The sequence below is a fragment of the Dendropsophus ebraccatus genome, chromosome 4, assembly GCF_027789765.1.
Source record: "Dendropsophus ebraccatus isolate aDenEbr1 chromosome 4, aDenEbr1.pat, whole genome shotgun sequence".
NCBI lineage: Eukaryota > Metazoa > Chordata > Amphibia > Anura > Hylidae > Dendropsophus > Dendropsophus ebraccatus.
Genome location: NC_091457.1, coordinates 84,447,587 through 84,470,966, shown reverse-complemented (window position 1 = coordinate 84,470,966; position 23,380 = coordinate 84,447,587). Strand labels below are relative to the sequence as shown.

Genomic DNA, 23,380 nt, shown 5'->3' with positions numbered 1-23,380 from the left:
ACAGGGGAAGGAGCAGGGGTGCGACTTGCAGTCACTGAAAGGCCTTGTTCCACAGAGTGGGGTGTTTAGCACTCATATGCCTGCGCAGGCTGGTAGTGGTGGCTCCCCTGCTGATCCTGGCGTGGCACACGTTGCACACTACAGTCCGTCGGTCATGCGCACTTTCTTTAAAAAATCTCCAGACTTGGGAACATCTAGCCCTGGCCACGGGAGTTTAACTGCGTAAAACAGTTGCTGATCTACTCGCTCTGACCCTGCTTCTCTCTCTGCACACCCCTCTTCCTCTTCCAAATGGTCCTGCGAGTGAACTTTCCTCCCCCTCAGAAGCACGGTCTTCCAACCTCCCTGAACTGAAGTCTGAACCCCGGCGTTCATCAGCAAAAAGGAACAGATTTTGCACAAAGTGGTTTACTCAAAAATGCGTGCTTTTTGCCAATGTACGTCCTGCTCACCTGGTGGACCAGAGGGGGGGGGGGGGCACAGCAAGGTGTGGAGAGGCACAATGTTCTACCACACCAGTTTATCATGATTTTTGCATATGTCCACCTGTAGAATATGGTTTTGCATTCTGCTACCTGTCTGAGGCATTGCTACTGTGTGATGGCATAATGGGGGATAATATAGGTATTTTGCTTAGTGGTTTTTATTCAGTAACAGTATGGTGCCCCTATCGATCAGCTGTTTGGCGCCTGCACTACAGTGAACACAGAACCAAAACCAGTTGGTTCTGCTCCCTGTAGCAGCTTCTGCAGTAACCAATGTCACCGCTACACAGAGAGCAGAGCATAATCGTTATGGTTTTTTAATAACTGTACTGCGGGCACTTAACAGCTGATCAATAGGGTGTCTGGGGTCAGCACCCCTACAATCAACAATCAATAGCCTCCTCCTGTGAACTGGTTATCAATTGTTTTATCCTGAACAACTACTTTAACTATGACTGTGTTGTAGTACAATAGTTGAGCACTTGGGGCCATACTTAAAAATTTTGCCCAGGGCCACACTTAGTTTAAAATTGGCCCTGGCTGTCTTATAGCAAGAGACCCATAGCAACCAATCACAGCTCAGCTTTTATTTCTCACATTGCTCTGGGAACATGAAAGCTGAGCTGTGATTGGATGGTATGCTCAACTAATGGTCCTTTTAGACGGAACGATTATCATTCAAATTTTCACGATAACGATCACATTTGAGTGATAATCGTTCCGTGTAAACACTGCGAACGATCAAGCGACAAGCGAGAAATCGTTCATTTTGATCTTTCAACATTGTTCGGAAAAAAATTCGCAGATCGTTCAGTGTAAACATTCTTAAGCGATAAATAGGCTTAAGCGATTGAAAAACGATTTTTACGTACGATCTATCGTTCTGTCTAAACGCTGATCGTTATAAAAAACACATCGTTCATTCAAAATCATTAATGGTGCGATCGGGCGAATTATCACTCCGTCTAAAAGGACCATAAGAGAATCTTACCATTAGAAAGCTTAACAAATCACCCCCATTCTTAGTAAAAAGTTGCATTCACACTTGGTGTTTTTGTTGCATTTTTGCTATTTTCTGGTTATTTTGCTGCAAATTGCGAAACTTTTTTAAAATAGCAGCATTTTTTTGCCTTGATTTTGGTGAAATTGGCAGAAAATAGCACAATGTTATTGCAAATTGCAGGAAAATTTTAGCAAAAAAATGGATCTAAAACACAACAAAAATGGGATAAAAACACAACATACAGTAGGGAGATGTTACACATAGCGGCACCGGCCTGCAGCTGCCATATGTTCTGTGGCTGCAGATGTGGCAGCAAGTGACAAATTCAGGTGCTGCCCCTAATTAGTGGCCACTCAAACCCTCAAATGCTAGATTATAAATGTGTGGTGGGGAGCCCTGCTCAATGCTCATATGTGGCGCTATGTTATAAATGGGATGGGCACCTATAAATTCTCATATATGGCGCTATATCAGGTCTTGAATACAGCCATGCTGGTCTAAGACGGGGATTGAGGCATGAAGCAGCGGTAGCAGGGTCCACATCTTAGGGTGGGTTTAGACTGAGGAATTCTCTCGGAAAATGTCCGCGGAATTCCGTCAGCTGTCCGCCCGCACAGGCACACGCTTTTCCGCCGGCTCCATAGACACCATTCTATGGGCCGGCGTATTCCGCAATCCGCTGAAATAAGTGACATGACACTTCTTTCAGCGTATAGCGGAATACGCCAGCCCATAGAATGGTGTCTATGGGGCTGGCAGAAAGGCGCCCAGGTGTGCGGGCGGACAGTTGACGGAATTCCGTGGACATTTTCCGCGAGAATTCCTCAGTTTGAACCCACCCTTTGGGTGCATTTACACAGAAAGGTTATCTGACAGATTATCTGCAAAAGATTTGAAGCCAAAGCCAGAAACAGACTATACACAGAGATCAGGTCATAAGGGAAGCCTGAGATTTCTCCTCTTTTCAAATCCATTCCTGGCTTTGGTTTCAAATCTTTGTCAGATAATCTGTCAGATAATCTTTCTGTGTAAATTGACCCTTAAGCCCTTTTTCAGACCAGGAGGCTGTTGGAAAATAGGGAGTGGAGCAGCTAGATATCATTGTTTTCATCCACCCCCTCCCCAGCGATACTGAGTACCCCTTTAAATAAGGCGATAGAAGTTAGATCATTTTACACAAGTCGGATTGCTACCGGGTCCCTTGGGATAACCTAGTAGGACCCACCTCCCACAAAAAGGAAAAATGTCCCAAGGTTGCGGTTAGTGATGAGCGAGCATGCTCCGAGCTTGGTACTTGATCGAGTATTCGGGTACTCGATGGTACTCGTTACTCGGACGAGCATCTCGCAATACATGAGAAAATCTCATCATCCGTTTCCTGTAAGTTTGGGCGCTATTTCTCAGCCAATAAACATGCAGGAGACTCTTTGGTACATCCTGCAATGACATGGGACCCATACATATCGATTGCATAGATTGGTTGGCCAGATCAGATGACCCTGCCATATAAAACGTGCAGCCGGCAGTGCTCGATTTAGACGCATGCTGTGAGAGATCAGGGAGAGAGCTGCTGCTGGTCAGGGAGAGTGTCAGTGTAGGATTTAGCATTCCAGTAGGCAGGGTATATACTAGCAATATAAACAAACAGCCCTTTTTAGGGCTTAAAAGCATTTTTTAATAGTATTACTACAGACTGCTGGCTGGGACTTGCAGTGCTGCTACCATGATTTCAGCAGCACACTGTGGTGATCGGCTGCTGGCAGAAAGGGGACATTAGGTGTTGCATACAGAACCCTAAGAAGTGCTCAGTGTACTCTTTTTTGATTTGGGGGCTGGTGGTGCTGCTGTACTACATTGAATTGCTGGGATTTGTAGTACATCTGCATAGAACTTCACTGCTCATTGGACGGGTGTGTCAGAGAGTGTGTCTAGGTCCAGCCACTACCAGATTGTACCGTACAGCCCCCCCATAACTAGTGGGTACTACACTGTATTGCTGGGATTTGTAGTACACCTGCATAAAACTTCACTGCTCATTGTAAAGGGGTATCCCAGCGTGTGTCTAGGTTCAGCCACTACCAGATTGTACCGTACAGCCCCCCCATAACTAGTGGGTACTACACTGTATTGCTGGGATTTGTAGTACACCTCAATAAAACTTCACTGCTCATTGTAAGGGGGTATCACAGCGTGTATCTAGGTACAGCCACTACCAGATTGTACCGTACAGCCGCCCCCTAAACTAGTGGGTACTACACTGTATTGCTGGGATTTGTAGTACACCTGCATAAAACTTCACTGCCCATTGTAAGGGGGTATCACAGCGTGTGTCTAGGTTCAGCCACTACCAGATTGTACTGTACAGCACAAGTATTTTTCCTGATTTCTGTATTTCATACGTAAGGGCTATCTAATTTCAATCACATCACAACTGCTTTCACAGAGTAAAGGGTGTGTCAGAGAGTGTGTCTAGGTCCATCCACTACCAGATTGTACCGTACAGCCCCACAAAACCAGTGGGTGCTGCAAGTATTTTTCCTGATTTCTGTATTTCATACGCAATCTATCTATCTCAGTTCCATACTGTGCAGTGTGCATAAAATGGTGAACCCCAGGGGTAAGTTTCGAGGACGAGGGCGTGGGGACCTAAGTGATGCCGTTGCCGGAGGCCGTGGTTCAGGGCAGGGTGACACAGCAGCACCTGTTGAGGAGGTAGCAGTGGCACACCGCAGACATCCACTCCCTAGCATCTTTGCCCAACTTACGGGGTCTCATGGTAGACCGATATTGAAACCGCAGCAGTGTGAACAGGTGATCACGTGGATAGCGGATAATGTGTCCAGTAACTTATCCACCATCCAGTCTTCCACGCAGTCCAGCCACGCTACCCAAGGGAGTGGAACCCTTGCTCCATTAGCTCAGCCTCCTTCCCCACAGCCTGGCCCCTCCAGGGAAAGAAGGGATTCAGATCCACCACGATGCTCCCAGGAACTGTTTTCTGGACCCTTCCCTGAGCCAGAGCTTGGAGATGCTGCCCTATCGGCTGGTAGAGACAGAGGCTTTTAGGAACCTTGTGGCGGTGGCTGTCCCTCGGTACTCTCTCCCCAACCGCCACTACTTTTCACGGTGTGCTGTCTCAGCCCTACACCAGCACGCGTCGAATAACATCATCCGTGCCCTGACCAACGCGGTCAGCGACAAGGTCCACCTAACCACGGAAACGTGGACAAGTGCTGGTGGGCAGGGACAGTATATCTCCCTGACGGCACATTGGGTTAACTTGGTGGAGGCTGGGACAGAGTCTGACCCTGGTTCCGCTCATGTGCTGCTCACACCGAGGATTGCGGGTCCTACCTCGGTCGCGGTCTCTCATGAGTTGTACACCTCTTTCTCCTCCTCTTCCTCCTCCTCCTCTCTATTTCCCTCCACGAGCACGTCGCCTCCATTTCATAGCATCAGCAGTGCGGTGGGTAAGCGCCAACAGGCAGTGTTGAAACTGCTGAGCTTAGGCAACAAGAGGCACACGGCCCAGGAGCTGTTGCAGGCATTACGGCGCAGTCAGATTTTTGGCTTGTGCCACGGAGCCTCGAACCAGGCATGGTTGTGTGTGACAATGGGCGAAACCTGGTGGCGGCTCTGCAACTCGGTAGCCTCACACATGTACCATGCCTGGCCCATGTGTTCAACCTAGTGGTGCAGCGGTTCCTTAAGACCTACCCCAATTTGGCTGACTTGCTCACCAAGGTGCGGCGCATCTGTGAGCATTTCCGCAAGTCAACCACTGATGCTACCACCCTTAGGGCAGTGCAAAGGCGCTTGCAACTGCCGGCTCACAGACTGCTGTGCGATGTGCCCATGAGGTGGAATTCCACCTTCCAGATGGTAGCCAGGGTTTACCAGCAACGCAGAGCCATTGTGGAATGCCAGATGTCATCCTCTGTGCAAGGCGGTAGTCAGGTCAGTCAGCTACCTCAAATCTACAATGAGGAGTGGATGTGGATGTCTGCTATCTGTCAGGTACTGGGCCCCTTTGAGGAGTCAACACAATGGTTAGCGGCGATACCACTATCATCAGCCTCGCCATCCCGCTGCTGTGTCTGCTTAAATCCTCCCTGCTCAGCCTGAAGTCTGACATTTGCCTTCGTCTCAGGAGACGGGTGAAAAACAGCCGCCGCTAGATAGCCCTGCCCTGTCCCTGAAGTCAGTTTCTCACCACGAAGTAGAGGATGAGGATGATGAAGAAGAGGAGGAAGAGGAGCAGGCTTCTGCCGCCACTGAAGAGGGTGCCCATGCTCAATCCTTTGTTGTTGAGCGTGCATGGCCTGAAGAGGAGGATTTGGTGGTGGAGGAGGAGGAGGAGGAGGAGGAAATCGTGGCTAGTGAGGAGAGGGACTTCTTGCGTGTTGGTACCCTGGCACACATGGCTGACTTTATGTTAGACTGTCTTTCCTGTGACCCTCGTGTTAAATTTTTTTTTGACAACACAGATTACTGGGTGTTCATCCTCCTGGACCCTTGGTACAAACACAACTTTTCCACTCTCATTCCTGCCGAGGAACGCAGTATGAGAGTAAATCAATATCAACAGGCCCTGGTGCAGAAGATGAAAATGTACTTCCCATCTGACACCACTAGCGCCAGAGAACGTAGTTCTGTGGGCCAAAGAGTGGGGGAGAGGAGCGGTGGAGCAGGCAGCTTGTCAAGGGGCAGGGGAACACTCTCCAAGGCCTTTGACAGTTTCATGGCACCCCAGCAAGACTATGTCAATCGTCCCCAGTCTAGACCGAGTAGGGGGGAAGCCTTCAGGAAGATGGTGAGGGAGCAGACCATACCAACGTCCTTACCGATCACTCTGCTTCCTACAACTACTGGGTTTCAAAGCTGGATACGTGGCCTGAACTGGCGCTTTACACCTTGGAGGTGCTGGCCTGCCCTGCCACTAGCGTGTTGTCAGAGCGGGTCTTCAGTGCAGCTGGTGCCATCATCACTGATAATCGCACCCGCCTGTCAACTGACAGTGCTGACAGGCTGATGTTTATAAAAATGAACAAATCCTGGATTTCACCTGAATTCAACTGTCCATCCGGGGAAAGCAGCTCAACATAAAGATTCTTGGTATCTCTCCTCCTCCTCTAATTCTCAGCCAACTGCCAAGTCTTCTTCCGCCATGCAGGGTCTGGCCTAATTATTGGGAGGCTCAATTGCTTCCTCACTCACTTCTAATGGTTCTCTGTGTCCTCACTGCCATGCTCTGACGTCACACTATGTCTGTGGAGGAGCGAGACTGGTTGCCGGGGGCCCGCCGATCGCGCCCCCGCCAACCAGCCAGCTGTTTTATTTTATTTTTTTTGTCTAGCTGTGGCCGGGGCCTCATCGCCCCCGGTCGAGAGGCATCAGGTGTACCCTTGATGGTGACTGACAGCTGGCCTAGCAAGTTAGCTGTCAGCACCTGGGTTCATGTCCACTAAGTATCCCAGCCCCTGGACTCACTCAAATTTTTTTCACTTTTAATGGTTCTCTGTGTGCTCAATACCATGCAGTGTCTGGCCTAATTTTTGGGAGGCTCACTTGCTTCCTCACTCACAGGCACTGAGAGAGAAGTTTGTAGCAGAGCACTGTCCTGTGTCCTACCCAGGCGGGCACTGACTAAGACTATGACTCTTCTTTACCAGGTAGGACCACTGTGGAGAGCAATCTAGTCTGCGTCCTTCTTCCACAGAATCCCAACTAAGACTCCTCCTTCACCCAAGGGACTAACTTCCAATCCAGCGTGTAAGGAGCACTGTGGTTGGGTGAAAAGAGTGCAACAGAAAAGCAGAGAGAAGAGGTGATAGGACAGAAAAAAAGGGAAGATCCTACTGGTCCACAGATTCTGGTACACACAAACACAATAACCCTTTGAGACACTTCAGCCGTGCAGCTTTTACACTATGTCGAAGAGCAGCGTTGTTTTTTTTTTATTTTTTATTAATAAGATCAACGAGTGGTGTGGGGGTGTTATTTTTTATACCTTTCTCAATTGTATTGTGTGTTTATTATTTTTATTAAAGGCTTAGTAGTGGAAGCTGTCTGATAGACGGCATTCATTACTAAGACAAGGTCTAGTATTAGCCGGCATAAAATGGCTAAAACTAACCCCCCCATCACTGGAGTAGCAACAATGGAGGCAGATCATGCAGCTGCTACAGATCTCACACCAGCATGGTAGGGCTCACACCAGCACCCCTAGACCTTGGACAGCCCCCGGACCAACAACCACTGGACACCCGCTGGCCGCACCAGCCCCAGAACCACATCAGGCCCGCTGCTTCCCATGGACACCTGCCTGCTGCGACAGACTCCTGACCCGCACTTCCTGGACACCCGTCAGCCGCAACAGACCCCCGAAACCCTAGGATACCTGATAGCCCACCACCCCCAGCCAACCCTCCCCTAGACAGCAGCCAGCCATCACAAATCCCAACCCCCCAGACAGCCACTAGTTTTTGGTTTCTCTGGAGCCCTGGCGCATGAGTGAGGTCACTTGTGCATGGGGGAGCCGGAAGAACTAGATAATTCTGAGGGCTACGTTGGGCTGTATGAGTATATATACTGGTTAAGGGGAGTGTACAGGATCCATGGGGCCCTGAACAGTTTTTGCTATAGGGCCCCATACATCCTAGCTACGCCCCTGCTGTGTGAACATAGCCTTAAAATGATACAATAATAAGAAAAAAAGTAAAGACCTATATTTCATTTCCATTAGGGGATTTGAACCAAAGAATGAACTGCTGGTAGGTCTCTACACAGGTAAGTTACCCCTAGACCACAGCTCCAACACATTTGGGCTCAGAGATGCAACTATATGTGAGTGTTTCTTTCACAGATAAACTGCCTACAGAGGACTGATCTGCAATCAGAAACACTGGCTGACAGCTGAGTGAGAAGGAGGCCGGGCAGCATTGATTATTCCTGAAGGAGAGGGAGGAGGGAGGAGTGGTAAGGTGTGCTAGAGTGTGGCACAAACAATACTTTGGCATTTAATTACAGCAGGATTGTGCATAATCCACTGCATGGGCAAATTATCAAAAGGCACCAACTGCAAAAGGTACCAACTGCAGTACACTGTCAGCACCTCATGTAGGGCCCAGATTTGCTTTGCTTTGAATCTACAACTTCATATCTGTGCCATCAAATCTCATGCAGATCCTGTACGTGTGAGCGCACCCTAAGGCTGGGTTCACACACAGTATATTTCAGTCAGTATTGTAGTCCTCATATTGCAACCTCAACCAGGAGTGAATTGAAAACACAGAAAGGCTATGTTCACACAATGTTGAAATTGAGTGGTTGGCCGCCATATAATGGTAAATAACTGCCATTATTTCAATATAACAGCCATTTTTTTTAAAATAACAACAAATATTTGCCATTAAATGGGGGCGATCCACTCAATTTCAACATTGTGTGAACATAGCCTTTCTGTGTTTTCAATCCACTCCTGGTTTTGGTTGACAAACGGGGGACCACAATACTGACTGAAATATACTGTGTGTGAACCCAGCCTCAAAATGTATGCTGCTCATACTGCTTGTAGGCAGCATTTACAACCATTGGTATCTTGTAAAAGCTCATATTCTACATGTGACTTTTCTGCATTTCTCACATACTGACTCCACAGGAGGGGCAGTGCATTTCCAAGTGTGAAACAGAGGTGTGGTTAGTAATTAAGATTAATTACTTTTTTTTTAAGTTGTTCAGGCTTTTTTGATAATTTTGCATGCAGTAACAAGCTGTAGGCTAAGTTCACACAACGTATATTTTCAATTAATTACCGCCGTTGTTGCAAATTGCAATGTGATTCGTTGAAAACATAAATTGCATTGAAGTCTATGGAATCACAGCCGGAGTGTATACACTCTGTATACATGCAGGCCGGGATTCCCTGTGGCCGTGTGAAAAACTATCATGTCAGTTTTGTGTGGCCGCTATTTATTGAATAGGTGTAGGACAAAACTGACGGTACAGACAATGTAATGTGCGGCTTTGGCTGCATTTTCATTGTGTGCTATGGGTAATTGGAATGAATGCGCCAGCATCCCAGTGCTAAAGAAATGAAGTTCATCCAGCTGGTACTGTAGTCTTACGTTGTGTGAACTCGGCATAAGGGTGCATTCACACGTCCCATAAATTACGGGCCCTAGTACTACTACTACTACTACTCACACTTCAGCAATAGACCACACACTAAAAATACCTTGATAAATTCAAGCCAAGCATTTGCACTTGGGCATATGAGCCTTTAGCTATAGGGAATGTTACCAATCTGGGACTAAGAGGGTTGCAGATTCAGGCTATGTGTATTTTCGTCAATATTTCCGTCAGTATTTTCATCAGTATTTGTATCTGAAATCAGGAGTGGAACTAACAGAGAGAAATGGAAAGATTTGCACCATTTCTGTGTTGTCAACTCACTCCTGTTTTTTTTTTGTCTCTTTTTTTTTTTTAAATAGTGACTGAAATACTAGCTTCAATACTAATAGCTTCAGGCAATGTTCCCACACAGTATTTTTGCTCAGTATTTTACAACCAAAACCAGGAGTAGATTAAAAACAAAGAAAGGCTATGTTCACACTGAAATTAAAGGGGTAGTGCGGCGCTAAGAAATTATTCACAGAATAACACACATTACAAAGTTATATAACTTTGTAATGTATGTTATGTCTGTGAATCGCCCCCTTCCCGTGTCCCACCACCACCGCACGTGTACCCGGAAGTGTTGGTGCATTATACTTTACCTGATCCGTGTCGCGCATGTCCGCCATCTTGTGCCAAACGTCATCTTCGGCCGGCCGAATCGCTGCCGCTGTCCCTGATGCTGGCCCCCCTCTGTCGCGTCATAACTGTGCTCAGCCGTGATTGGCTGAACACAATTATGCTCAGCCAATCGCTACTGAGCATCTGATGACGCTGCAGAAGGCGGCTGGCACTAGGGACGGTCGGAGCTGATCGGCTGAAGATGACGTTTGGCAGAAGATGGCGGACATGCACGACACGGATCAGGTAATGTATAATGCACCAACACTTTCGGGTACACGGACGGGGTGGTGGGACACGGGAAGGGGGCAATTCACAAACAAAACATACATTACAAAGTTGTATAACTTTGTAATGTGTGTTATTCTGTGAATAATTTCTTAGTGCCGCACTACCCCTTTAAGTGAGTGGCCGCCATTTAACAGCAAATAATTGCTGTTATTTGCCATTAAATGACAGCCATCCACTATATTTCAACAGTGTGTGAACATACCCTTTCTGTGTTTTTAATCTACTCCTGGTTTTGGTTGTAAAATACTGAGCAAACATACTGGGTGGGAACATAGCCCCAGTTTGTATTTAATGCTTTGTCACACTGATAAGCAATTGGAAAATAAAATGTAACATTTTAATGTCCCCTGTATGTTTGGAATCGAACTGCACATATGTATTAGTATAGTTTGCTTTGATATACTATGCTTCCATTGAAATTGTATTTTTTTTTATTTTCTCCACTAGAGGTTTATTTGCACTCATATAATAGTCTGACAAAGGAAAAAAAAAGACCTCTTTCATTGAGTATAATGGACATGACATGTAAATTTGTAGAAAATAGATGAAATCCTGAGTTATTACAGAGGTCCTAGAGAAGACGTGAACGCTTAGATTAAGAGAACAGGTAATAAGGAATCACTGTAAAGTCTCTGGGGAATTTATAATCCTTGCAAGAGAAGAAAAGCAACAAGATTATAAAACGATAAAACTTTCTGCAGAGCCGGAGCAGGTTCTCAAATCTATCAGGAACAAAAAGATGAAAAGAAAGGACACTGCGACTTTAGGAGATAAAACCTGATTATATAGGATGTGAAATCTGATTTCCTTCTTTTATGAACTATCTAGCAGGGAGGAACCAGCATTTCAGCAGTAAATTAAAATAATCGACTTTCTTTCAGGAATGCACATAGCATTCTCTATAGAGGAAAAAGACGGCAGGCAAAGTTAAAGGTGCCATGTGCTTGCTGAAAACCATACAAAAATTATTTTTTCCCCCCCAAACTCTTAGCTAACGTCAAACTGAACATGAAGTCAAGACAGTTGGAACACTTGGGGGGAGATTTATCAAACTGGTGTAAAGTAGAATTGTCTTAGTTGCCCCTAGCAACCAATGAGATTCCACCTTTCATTCCTCACAGATTCTTTGAAAAATGAAAAGTGGGATCTAATTGGTTGATAGGGGCAACTTAGACAAATCTACTTTACACCAGTTTGATAAATCTCCCCCTTGGTGTCTTTCCTTATTCTTTATATGTAACAAGTAGACTTGCGCGAACTTTGAACTAGAGCATGCGGCATTTGATAAGCGGTGACTGCTGAAGTTGGATGCAGCCCCAAGTTTGCTTGGAAAACATGGATACAACTGTAGGCCATATGCATATTTTCAAGGAAGCCTTAGGGTGGGTTCACACTACGGAACAGGGGCAGATAATCCGAAGCAGATTCTGTCGCCCGTGTAAAATATGAACAGAGCAATGTCCCATTTTGTTCAATGGAATTTCTGCTCTGTTGTTCACACTGCAGAATTTCCGAGCAGACTTTTCTGCCGCAGATCCGCTTTTCACCCAAAGGATTGTCATGTCAATTTATTGGACGGTTTCTGCTAAAGGAATCCTATAGAAGTCAATGGGGGGGCTAAAATTCTGCTCAAATTCTGCCAGAACTGAATAGGCAAAGAATTTCAAGCAGAAAACTTTCCTCTTCAATTCCTTACTTATTATTTAGTGTGAGTGCACCCCTAGGACTATCCATCATCAGCAGCCACCGCTAGGTTTGCTCAACTCTAGCAACAACTACTTTAGTCCTACATGGATCTGTACCGCTACCTGAATAGTGGAATAAAAGATTACATTTTAATACATATGAACAATACATGCATTTCCTGAGATTTCAAACCACTGGTCATTGGGGGACTTATTGCAGACCAAATTTGGCACCTAACCAGTTCTATCAGGCTTTTATAACTATAGTCCAAAGATTAGCTATAATGAGGTCTGCCATGATCTACACATCTACACTAGTCAAGGGGTGAACAGCCTGAACTGGCATAAATGTAATGTCCTATTTTAACATTTTGGTTTTTGAGACTGGATCATATTATATACTTCCACCTATACTTCATTGTAAGTTTCACAATGAAAAATCTATGCTCAGTGTGGCTAAGTTATTGAATGTGAGATGCTCAGCCAATTTTTTGCTTGGGTCAAAATATATCTAGTACAAAGTAAATTGATCTACTGACCACTTAAGCCAGGATGGGATAAATAAACTCCTTAAAGGGGAACTCTGGATAAGAAAAACTTGTTTTCTATTAAAAGTTATATACATGTGTCTATATAATGTATTACCGTACCTGTACAGTTCTGCCACACTGGTTGCTGATAGAAATCCAGGAAGTGAAAAAAATGGCCTCTGTGCCAATTCACATTGTCTCCTGCTGCTATCCCACCCTAGGAGACAAACCTTACATGCCTCTGTCTCACATTGTGTGAGGAGGCTTGGCTGGATAACCCAATCCCCTGAGTGATTCACCATCTCTGACCGAACAGAAGCAGGTGCTGCACTAATTTCACTGATTGTAATGGGTTGGGGCTGTGATGATCACATGAGGGAAAGCATTGCATTCTGGGAAATGCCAAACCAGGAATAACAGAAACACAAACAGAGCAACCCCCCCCCCCCCAAACAAATGGGTTTTTGGTAGTTTCAAAACTGGGACAGACAGGTAAGTTATGCGTTATGCTTCTGCAGAAGTTTATTTTTTTTAACCTCTACCTGGAGTTCCCCTTTAAAGGGAATGTGTCATCAGTAAAATTACCTATTGTTTAAATTGAGATCTTATATTAAACATACGTCCAGGGCCGCCTCCATGTGTTCAGAGCGGGGCCGTGCGGCAGCCGTCGCACTCTGAACCTCCACAGTCCCGGGTGCCGCTCGTAGCCCGGGACCGCGGCTATTAGCGGGCACGGTCCGATCGCCGTGCCTGCTAACAAAGAAATCGGATGCAGCTGTCAAAGTTGACAGCTGCATCCGATTACTTGATGCAGCCGTTCCCTGGTGTCTAGTGGGGTGGGGTGATCCACACATCCTTCTCTGCTGGGGCTCAGCCGTAATGGCGCTGATCTCGGATCGGCACTCGATTGCTTCCGGCTGCAGCAGCCGGAAGCAATCAATGTGCCTATCTCATCGATCTATGCTGAATATCTATGCAGCATAGATCTCAATGAGAGATCAGTGTACTTATATAAGTTTATAAGTTTAAAAAAATAAAAAAGTGTTATTATCAATAAAAAGCCCCCTCCCCTAATAAAAGTCTGAATCACCCCCCTTTTCCCATGTTATAAATAAAAATAAATAAATAAACATGTTTGGTATCGCCGCGTGCGTAATTGCCCAAACTATTAAATAATCACATTCCTGATCTCGTGCGGTAAGTGGCGCAAGCGCAAAAAAATCCCAAAGTGCAAAGTTGCGCATTTTTGGTGAAGTCCAGAAAAATTGTAATAAAATGCGATCAAAAAGTTGCATATGCGCAATCAAGCTACTAATAGAAATAAAACATCATGGTGCAAAAAATGACACCTCAGACAGCCCCATAGACCAAAGGATAAAAGCGCTATAAGCATGGGAATGGAGCGATTTTAAGGAACATATATTTGTTGACAATGGTTTGAATTTTTTACAGGCCATTAGATACAATAAAAGTTATACATGTAACATATTGTTGTAATCGTAACAACTTGAGGAACATATATAACAAGTAAATTTTACCCCAGGGCGAACAGCGTAAAAACGAAAAAACCCCAAATAAAAGAAATGCGTTTTTTTTTTTTAATTTCACCACACATTGAATTTTTTTCTGGTTTCACAGTGTGTTTTATGAAAAAATTCAGCCTGTCATTGCAAAGTACAATTAGTGGCTCAAAAAATAAGGGCTCATGTGGGTCTGTAGGTGTAAAAATGCAAGTGTTATGGCCTTTTAAACACAAGGAGGGAAAAACGAAAACCAAAAATTTAAATTGGCCCGGTCCTCTTAAGGGTTAAAGAATCTTTGGTGATTTTTCCAATTTTCTATTTTGCTATCTAAATTATAAAATATCTTGAATTTTTCGATTCACTGGGAATAAAACTAAACTGAGACTTCCTGTTCTGTCTGGTGATAAGAGAAAGCTGCTGTAAAGTGAACTGTACAGCATTGCAGCAACATGTGACACTAGTAGGTATATGAGACAATAGCAGCTCTCTGTGGTATGATCTTTTCAAAAAATATCATGTTTTAGTATCTGACTCTAATCACTAAAAGAAAATCTAGGTGACACATTCACTTTACCATTCATAGGGCAGGTGGGTGTCACAATAGTCAGCAAAACACATAACTATGAGTTTCTTCATGCCGGTTACTGTTATGGAGTAGCTGTGTCTATTATCCAGGCAGGGCTGCATCTGCCGTGAGGTGAGAGGAGCATTATGCCTTAGGTGGCAGATTGCAGTATCTTGTTGCAGTGCACAGCCCTGCATATATCTGTGCATTGCAGGGGTCTTTGAAGGCAATGTGAAGGTTCCTGTTACAAAGGCACTGTAAAGACACCATGTATGCCCAATAATAGGGGTGCTGTAGTTGTGACTGGTATGAAGGTAGTTGTGTTGTTCTTATAGGGGCCCTGTGACTGTACTATCAGGGTGCTGTGGCTACTTTTAATGGGTGCAATGTAGTGATCACTATTATGTGGGATTGGAGTAGAAATTATGGGGTATGTCCAGTGGGGTGGCTATAGATACAAACTCACAGGAGACCCTGAAGTCCTTTCTTAGAAGTAGGTAAATGTAGACAATAACTTATAAAAATGCGTCATTTTTGAATCCTCCATTTGCTATATGTCATGTTGTAAACTAAAATTTAATGGGTTTTTAATCTCAGGAGCGTTGTCTGTCCCTGAATGGTCTGAAGTGATGGTCTGAAATAACATCTATTTAGTAATGAGTCATTTTCTGCTTTGTTGCCAAGTGTGAAAGGCGGATAGCATGAATGCGGAAAAACAAAATGACGGGGAATGTGTGCCTTAAGATGCAAAAATCTCATTGCAGATGTCTAAGCTACACTATCATCAGAAGCGATGGCTCCAATTAAGGCTTCATCCAAAATAGTTATAGCAGAACAGATGACACGGTGTCATTATTTAAACACATCTCAGATTGTTCACCGTCTCGCAGGATTCCATCAGTATTTTATAACCTCCATAAAATATTATAGGTTTATGGTCATCATAGATCATTTTGTACATCCACGTTTTGTAGAAAGGCTTTTGAAATATACTTGTGTCTATTACCAGCACCTCCATCGTCCTATAAAAAACAGACATTTGATTTAAAATTGCCGAAATGCCATTATTATACTTTTCTTGTAGCGATTCTAAATATCAGAATGGGGGTGACATGTGTTTGGTAATTGGAAGAAGGCTGTTTTTTTCACTTTGCTGCTTAAAATTCCTGCTGCTTTAATGTAAGTTAAGGGGAAACGTGTACAGACAGGAGTAATAAACATGGCACCCTTTATTCCTAGGGCCCTATTCAAATTGGGCTATTATTCCATAATACAATTAGGTCTTTTGGAGTAACACAGATCTAGTTGTGACAGAAAATAAAATGAATATCCACTAGAAATAAGTGCAACTTGAGCATGGTTGAGTCATTCAGCATTTGAATATTTGAGACTGAAGGCCATGGGCTGCATCCATGTTTTCCTGGACTTCCTAGGGCTGTATCCAACTTCTGCAGCCACCAGTATTCCACTGATGAATGATCAGTAGAGATGAGCGAATTTGCCGAAGTTCGGGTTCGTATGAACTCGAACTATCGGCTTCTGATTCCCGCTGTCTGCAGCCTCAGTGAACAGAGTGAATACAGCCTAAGGACCGCCTGGAAAACTAGGATACAGAATATGCTAATGTCTGTATCCCAGTTTTCCAGACGGTCCTCAGGCTGTATCCACCCTGTTCACGGAGACTGCAGACAGCGGGAATCGGACGAACCCAAACTTCAGCGAATTCGCTCATTTTTAATGATCAGACTCGAGCGTGCTCCAGTTGCATTCATCCCTAGTATCCATTAGCTAAAGTTTGTAAGCATCCAGGTTTGTAGCTGTAGGTGGTGCAGTAGCAGTCAACCAAAGGCCCCTCTGTGGCAAAGGCTCTCTACACAGCAAAAGGTACACAGTAGGAGGGGGTCCTGTTAAAAATTTTGCACTGGGGCCTAAGAATTTTGAGACAATTATACTGTGCCCTGTTAACAGTGTGGTGCCTAAAAAATTATACATGGCTAATGTTATCTGGTAGAGAACAGTTCCAATAGTGTCTTGGTAGTGCTGATTGCAAGTGAAATGATCAATCTCCCCTCACAATGTTTTTGTCAATCCGTCTGTTAGCTGGACAATTGGTACAATAGGTATCCCAATGCACATTACTTTAATTGGATCTTACTACCTATATATTTAGCCCTTTACAGCCAACTTTATCTGGACAATATTAATTTATAACACACATTTCTTTAAATGTATTGGATAGTTTGGACAATCAGTTTTGTTTAAAGGGTCTCTGGGTGATCAGTTGTAATCTGTTGAACAACCTCTAGTGTGAAAATAAATATTACTTTTCAAATCAATGGGCTATCCATTCATGGTTGTACCAATGAGAAATGTTCTTTATGTCTGCTGAAGATAAAAAAAAGGTCTTGAATGAGGTACCCACTTATAGTCACAGTCAGTAGGACTGATGGAAATAGTACAGTGCTCCACTATTGCTGTCAGCCCTGTAGAACCTAAGTGGAAAAATGATCTCACAAGTGTGCTGCTGCTCCATTCACTAAGGGCACTTGTAGACCACTGTTCTCTTGCTCTCCGGTGGCTGGACCCTTAGTGGTCATACATTTATTTCTACACTGTGGCTAGGTGATAAATGCTATAAGTGGGTCATCCATTGTTCACATCTACATTGAAGACTCAGTACAGAAAATCAACTGCAGACTCCTTCCTACTTTGGTGTTTTACCTGTCAAAACACTGTAAATTATTTGGTAGCATCAGTCATGCATTGGATCTATTGGATAAAAACAAATTGCAAGTGTGGGCCTTAGCTTTACTGTATGATATGATTAAGATAAATGTTTACTAATCCTATCAGTATAAGGCGGCATGCACATATCCGTGACTTTTCTCTTGACCTCTTATGGAATTCTTGGCATCATAATTTATTATGATGCAGAGAGCTCCAAAACAGCTAAAGTTCTGTACTGCTGAACTGACATGGCTGTGTCAACATGGAACATGGAGCTTTAACGGTTTCAGAGCTCCAGGCATCATAATAATTTATGATGCTGAAAGTTCCATAAGAGGTCAAGCGTGCAGTCCATGGTATACAGTCAGCTCAAGATCCGTTTATTATAAACGTGTGCATGCCACCTAAGAAGGTCTGTTACTCATTCTGCTCCATAATTGCCTTGTATACAGAACAGGTAAACTATGAATAAGTTACCCATTCATATTCTTTCCTGTTAGGTGATTCAATTCTAAGTTCTACCTGCACTAAATACATTGGACACTAGGTGGCAGCATTGTTCCTTTCTATTAGTTTGTGGATTTACATGATAAGTAAAAATAGTTAACACTTGTGTTTGAAAAGCTTCAAAAAGACCAGGCAGCTTTTGAAGTTTATTGAAGTTTGTTGTCCCTTTGAAATCTGCGGCTTCATTTTGTACGATCAAATGTATATTGTTTTACGTTGCCTTTTTCGATCAAATATGCATAGTGATGGGCTGCGAGCTTTCTTTTCTTTAACTGCAAATGAAAATTTATAAAATGAAAACTCAAAAGCTTAAATAGGCATTAAAATCATAATCGATTTTTCTATTAAGTTAAAATGAAAGATGATGGCCACAGTGTGTACAGATTTTTTACATAAAGGCCAAATTTCCCTGTAAAGGCTTCACACCTAGCAGTGGTTGTAATGACCCCAATGCTATATGTGTGCATTTTGCTACAGTTACTAAGGGTTTACACAGAGAGATCCATCTGGGAGATTTTTGAAGCCAAAGCCAGGAATGGATTTGAAAAGAGGAGAAATCTCAGTTTTTCCTTCATGCCCTGTTCTCTATTTTGAGTCTGTTCCTGGCTTTGGCTTCAATGATCTGTCAGATAAATCTCTCTGTGTAAAGGCACCCTTATACCCCTATTCCACCAAGCGACTGCAACGATCAGCCGACATGAACGATGTCGGCTGATCGTTGCACTCTATTCCACGGGACGATTATCGTTCGTAGCGGCCGATATCGGCCGAATACGAACGACATTCGTTCAGTGGAATAGGGCCTTTAGGCTATGCTCACACAAATGTTTTTTCTTGACCGTTTATAATTTTTAAAATGACGTCAGTTATTTTGAGGATTGGCCGCCCATCAGTGCAATAACAGCTGCTGGTACATTATTCTAGTTTGGGTGGACAAATTGCCCTTTGGGTGTGTCTTTAATTGAAAAGTCCATTAAATTTAATAGTAAAAAGGGAGAAAAGGGAGAAAGCGGATGGAGTAAAATGTTGGCAAATGACTCTGATGCTGGCCCTGGGTACTTTCCCCAATCTGCAATATTTTGGCATTTCAATTTGCAACAGGAAATAAGCACCAAATTGTGCAGATTTTGGTACTAGTTTTTGTAGACCTGGCATTGCAGAGTGTGAATGCTTCAAGATAAAAAAAATGGTAATGTATTTAAAATCTCAGTTTCTGTCACCAGAAAATCTATAACAGGTGTAGATTTATTGTGGACTGATGTGGATGTAAAATCGGCACTACACATCAATTTCCACTCGTTTTTTTTAGGGCTGTCAATTTGGCACCAAAATGTGATGGGAAGGGGCGTAGCTAAAGGCTGATGGGCCCTGGTGCAAAATGCTAGCTAGGGGCCCCCCCATCTCACCCGATCAGGCAAAGTCATATGTATCCAATTACTCTAATGTGCCACCATGTTCTAATGCACTGTCACTGCCTCCACCTCATGTACTGCACTACTGCCCCCTATAATTAATGGACTGTACTGTGTCATTGTCTAATCATTGTATTCCAATCTTTGACTCTCCAGCTGAAAAACTACAACTCTCATCATGAACTGCCAGTTGGAAACAATGGGGGTTGTAGTGCTGCAACCTGAAGAGCCACATGCTGCAAAACTACAACTCACATAACAAACTGTCAGCAGGACACGATGAAGTTTGAACTTCTGCAACCTGGATAAGTCACCAGATGTCACCTGCAGTCCTATGTAACACCACAGATAACACAGTGATATCCCTCTGAGTACAGATAATGTAGTAATCACCTGCAGTCCTATGTAACACCACAGATAACACAGTGGTATCTGAGTACACATAATGCAGTAGATGTAACCTGCAGTCCTATGAAACACCATAGATAACACAGTGATATCTCTAAGTACAGATAACGTAGTAGCTGTCACCTGCAGTCCTATGTAACACTACAGATAATGCAGTGATATCTCTGAGTACAGATAATGTAGTAGTCACCTGCAGTCCTATGTAACACCACAGATAACACAGTGATATCTCTGAGTACAGATAATGTAGATGTCACCTGCAGTCCTATGTAACAGCACAGATAACATAGTGATATCTCTGAGTACAGATAATGTAGATGTCACCTGCAGTCCTATGTAACACCACAGATAACACAGCGATATCCCTCTGAGTACAGATAATGTAGTAGATGTCCCCTGCAGTCCTATGTAACACCAAAGATAACACAGTGATATCTCTGAGTACAGATAATGTAGTAGATGTCCCCTGCAGTCCTATGTAACAGCACACAGGGCCGGTTTTAGACTAGATGTGGCCCTGGGCAAAGTTAAAGGTGGGGCCCCAAATGCTGAAATATTTTAGCAACAATTTAAGGTCCCCATACATTTTACTCTTTTGTTGGTGGTACCTGTTGCTCCTGGTGGGTTCGGCCATCAGTGTAAGGTGTATGGGGCTCTCTGGACAGTCCTCTGACAGATGATACCAGTGGACATAGGGGATCAAGCTTGATGGAAAATCAATGCCCAACCTCTTTGTTCTAAGAGAGATAAGCCGCCATCAGATCTGTATGGCTATGGCTTTACCCTCTCATAGAAAACACAGGAAAACTCAGATGTGCCAAATTTCTATGTATGGGGAGGACGGGACCAGATGGGAGAGATAATTGTCAGCTGAAGGATTGTTCAGCCAGCAGTTATTGGAAGCATACGGACAGTTTTAAGGCCGTATTACACGGCCTGATATTCTGCAGAAGTGAGCGCCAATCTGGTACAATGGAGCTCGCTTAGAGAGCCTACTACAGCAAAAACTATGGAGGAGATTTATCAAACTGGTGTAAAGAAGAATTGGCTCAGTTGCCCCTAGCAACCAATCAGATTCCACCTACTTAGAATCTGAGTAATGAAAGGTGGAATCTGATAAGTTGCTAGGGGCAACGGAGCCAGTTTCACTTTACACTATGTTTGATAAATCTCCCCCTATGTGTATATATACAGTATATCATTAGTGATGTGTGTGCAATCCTTGCTGTATATAGTAAACAATAAAGATATATATATACTACCTGATCACGTTCCCCGGTGTCCTCTGGCCTTGTCTGTGATATATACTACCTGATCATGTTCCCCAGTGTCCTCACAGAGCGATAGCGTCCTGATTCGGACAATTTTCGCTCCATGTATTAGGGCCCTTACTCAGTTTAGAAGTTTACATGCCGCTACATGTCAGGACTACCGCTACATGTCAGGACCGCCGCTACATTCTGGGACTGCCCCTACATGTCAGGACCGCCGCTACATTCTGGGACTGCCACTACATGCCAGGACTGCCGCTAAATGCCAGGAATGCCAGGACTGCCCCTACATGCCAGGACTGCCGCTAAATGTCAGGACTGCCGCTAGTGGTGTAAATACAAGAACTATTTATATGAATTGCTTTAAAAAAATAAATTAAAAAAAATCACTATAATCAGGACCAAATATTACCTCCATACCGTTATTGAAGAAAACACACTATATATAGGCCAATATTACCACCATAAAAGTGACCGCCCCATAATGACTCTATATACACTATATACAGACCAATATTACCGCCATAGAGTGACCACCGCATAATGACTCTATATACACTATATACAGACCAATATTACCGCTATAGACTGACCACTGTATAATAAATGACTGTATATACACTGTATACAGACCAATATTATGTGGCTGTCACCCTATGGCTGTACTATTGGTGTATATAGTGTATATATAGAGTCATTATGTGGCAGTCAATCTATGGCAGTAATGACTCTACGCTATATACGCTATATACAGACCAATATTATTGCCATAGGCTGACCCCTGTATAATGACTTTATATACACTCTATATACAGACCAATATTACCGCCATAGAGTGACCACTGCATAATGACTCTATATACAGACCAATATTACTGCCATAGACTGACCCCTGTATAATGACTCTATATACACTGTATGCAGACCAATATTATGTGGCGATCACTCTATGGCTGTACTATATATACTGTACTGTGGCTGTACTGTATATAGTGTCATTATGTGGTAGTCAATCTATGGCAATAATGACTCTATATATACGCTATATACAGACCAATATTAATGCCAAAGAGTGACCACTGCATAATGACACTATATACAGACCAATATTACCGCCATAGAGTGACCACTGCATAATGACTCTATATACAGACCAAAATTACTGCCATAGACTGACCCCTGTATAATGACTCTATATACACACTATATACAGACCAATATTATGTGGCGATCACTCTATGGTTGTACTATTGGTCTGTATATAGTGTGTATATAGAGTCATTATGTGGTGGTCACTGTATGGCGGTAATATTGGTCTGTATATAGTGTCATTATGTGGTAGTCAATCTATGGCAGTAATGAGTGTATATATATACGCTATATACAGACCAATATTAATGCCAAAGAGTGACCACTGCATAATGACACTATATACAGACCAATATTACCACCATACAGTGACCACCACCTAAAGACTAAATACCACCTTATTTTTTTCTCAATAAAATACACCGTATTGCCTTAGTGATGTCATCATACACTATACATAGGAGCTGCAGCGTATACATAGGACTGATGAGGCCGGAGAATGGCTGCAGCTCCTATATACAGTCTATTCACCTCAACACTTGGAGTCAGCAGTGCTTATACACACACACCATTTTATATATATATATATATATATATATATATATACACACACACACACACACTCACACACCCATGAAAACACATTATACAGATACAAACCATCCAGTCCACACACTATACACAGGACATGTAACACACACTGCATTCATGCATTATACACCTACATTCATACACATTACACTACATGTACAGAATACTTACTCCCTCTAGCATGCTGGGTGTAGTGGTGAATCCCCCTCATGCTCCTTGCAGCAGCAGCAGGCTGTCATCCTCACCCGGCAGCCCTCTCCTCCATCGTCCCGACAGCTCCACACCAGAGGAGGAAGTCACGCGCAGAGAGGAGCTGGAGGGAGGGGGAGGGGGAGCTACACACACGGAGCCCAGCGTCCTGCAGCCTCTGCGTGACCCGTGATAGCAGCAGCCAGGGATCACTGCCAGACGCTGGAGGACCCTGTCTGTGCTCTCCTCTCCACTGGAACTGCGGTAGGGGGCCCATGGGGGATGGGGGCCCTGGGCATTTGCCCTGC

General features: G+C 43.8%; 1 protein-coding gene and 1 long non-coding RNA gene across 3 annotated transcripts in view; both read right to left on the bottom strand.

The window, feature by feature from the left end:
- SLC7A10 (solute carrier family 7 member 10) overlaps positions 1 to 23,170 on the bottom strand; it is a 119,778-nt gene extending 96,608 nt beyond the window's left edge. For both annotated transcript variants that reach the window (XM_069968558.1, XM_069968559.1), the window contains exon 1: positions 23,055 to 23,170. In XM_069968558.1, coding sequence (XP_069824659.1) covers positions 23,055 to 23,094 — 40 coding nt within the window. In that variant the 5' untranslated portion in view covers positions 23,095 to 23,170. The remainder of the gene's footprint in view (positions 1 to 23,054) is intronic.
- Positions 18,246 to 20,647, bottom strand: LOC138789762 (uncharacterized). Its single transcript, XR_011362790.1, has 2 exons — positions 20,541 to 20,647; positions 18,246 to 18,384 (listed from the first exon to the last, which is right to left on the bottom strand). It is a non-coding gene; the product is annotated as an uncharacterized lncRNA (long non-coding RNA).
- Positions 23,171 to 23,380: the final 210 nt, after the last annotated feature.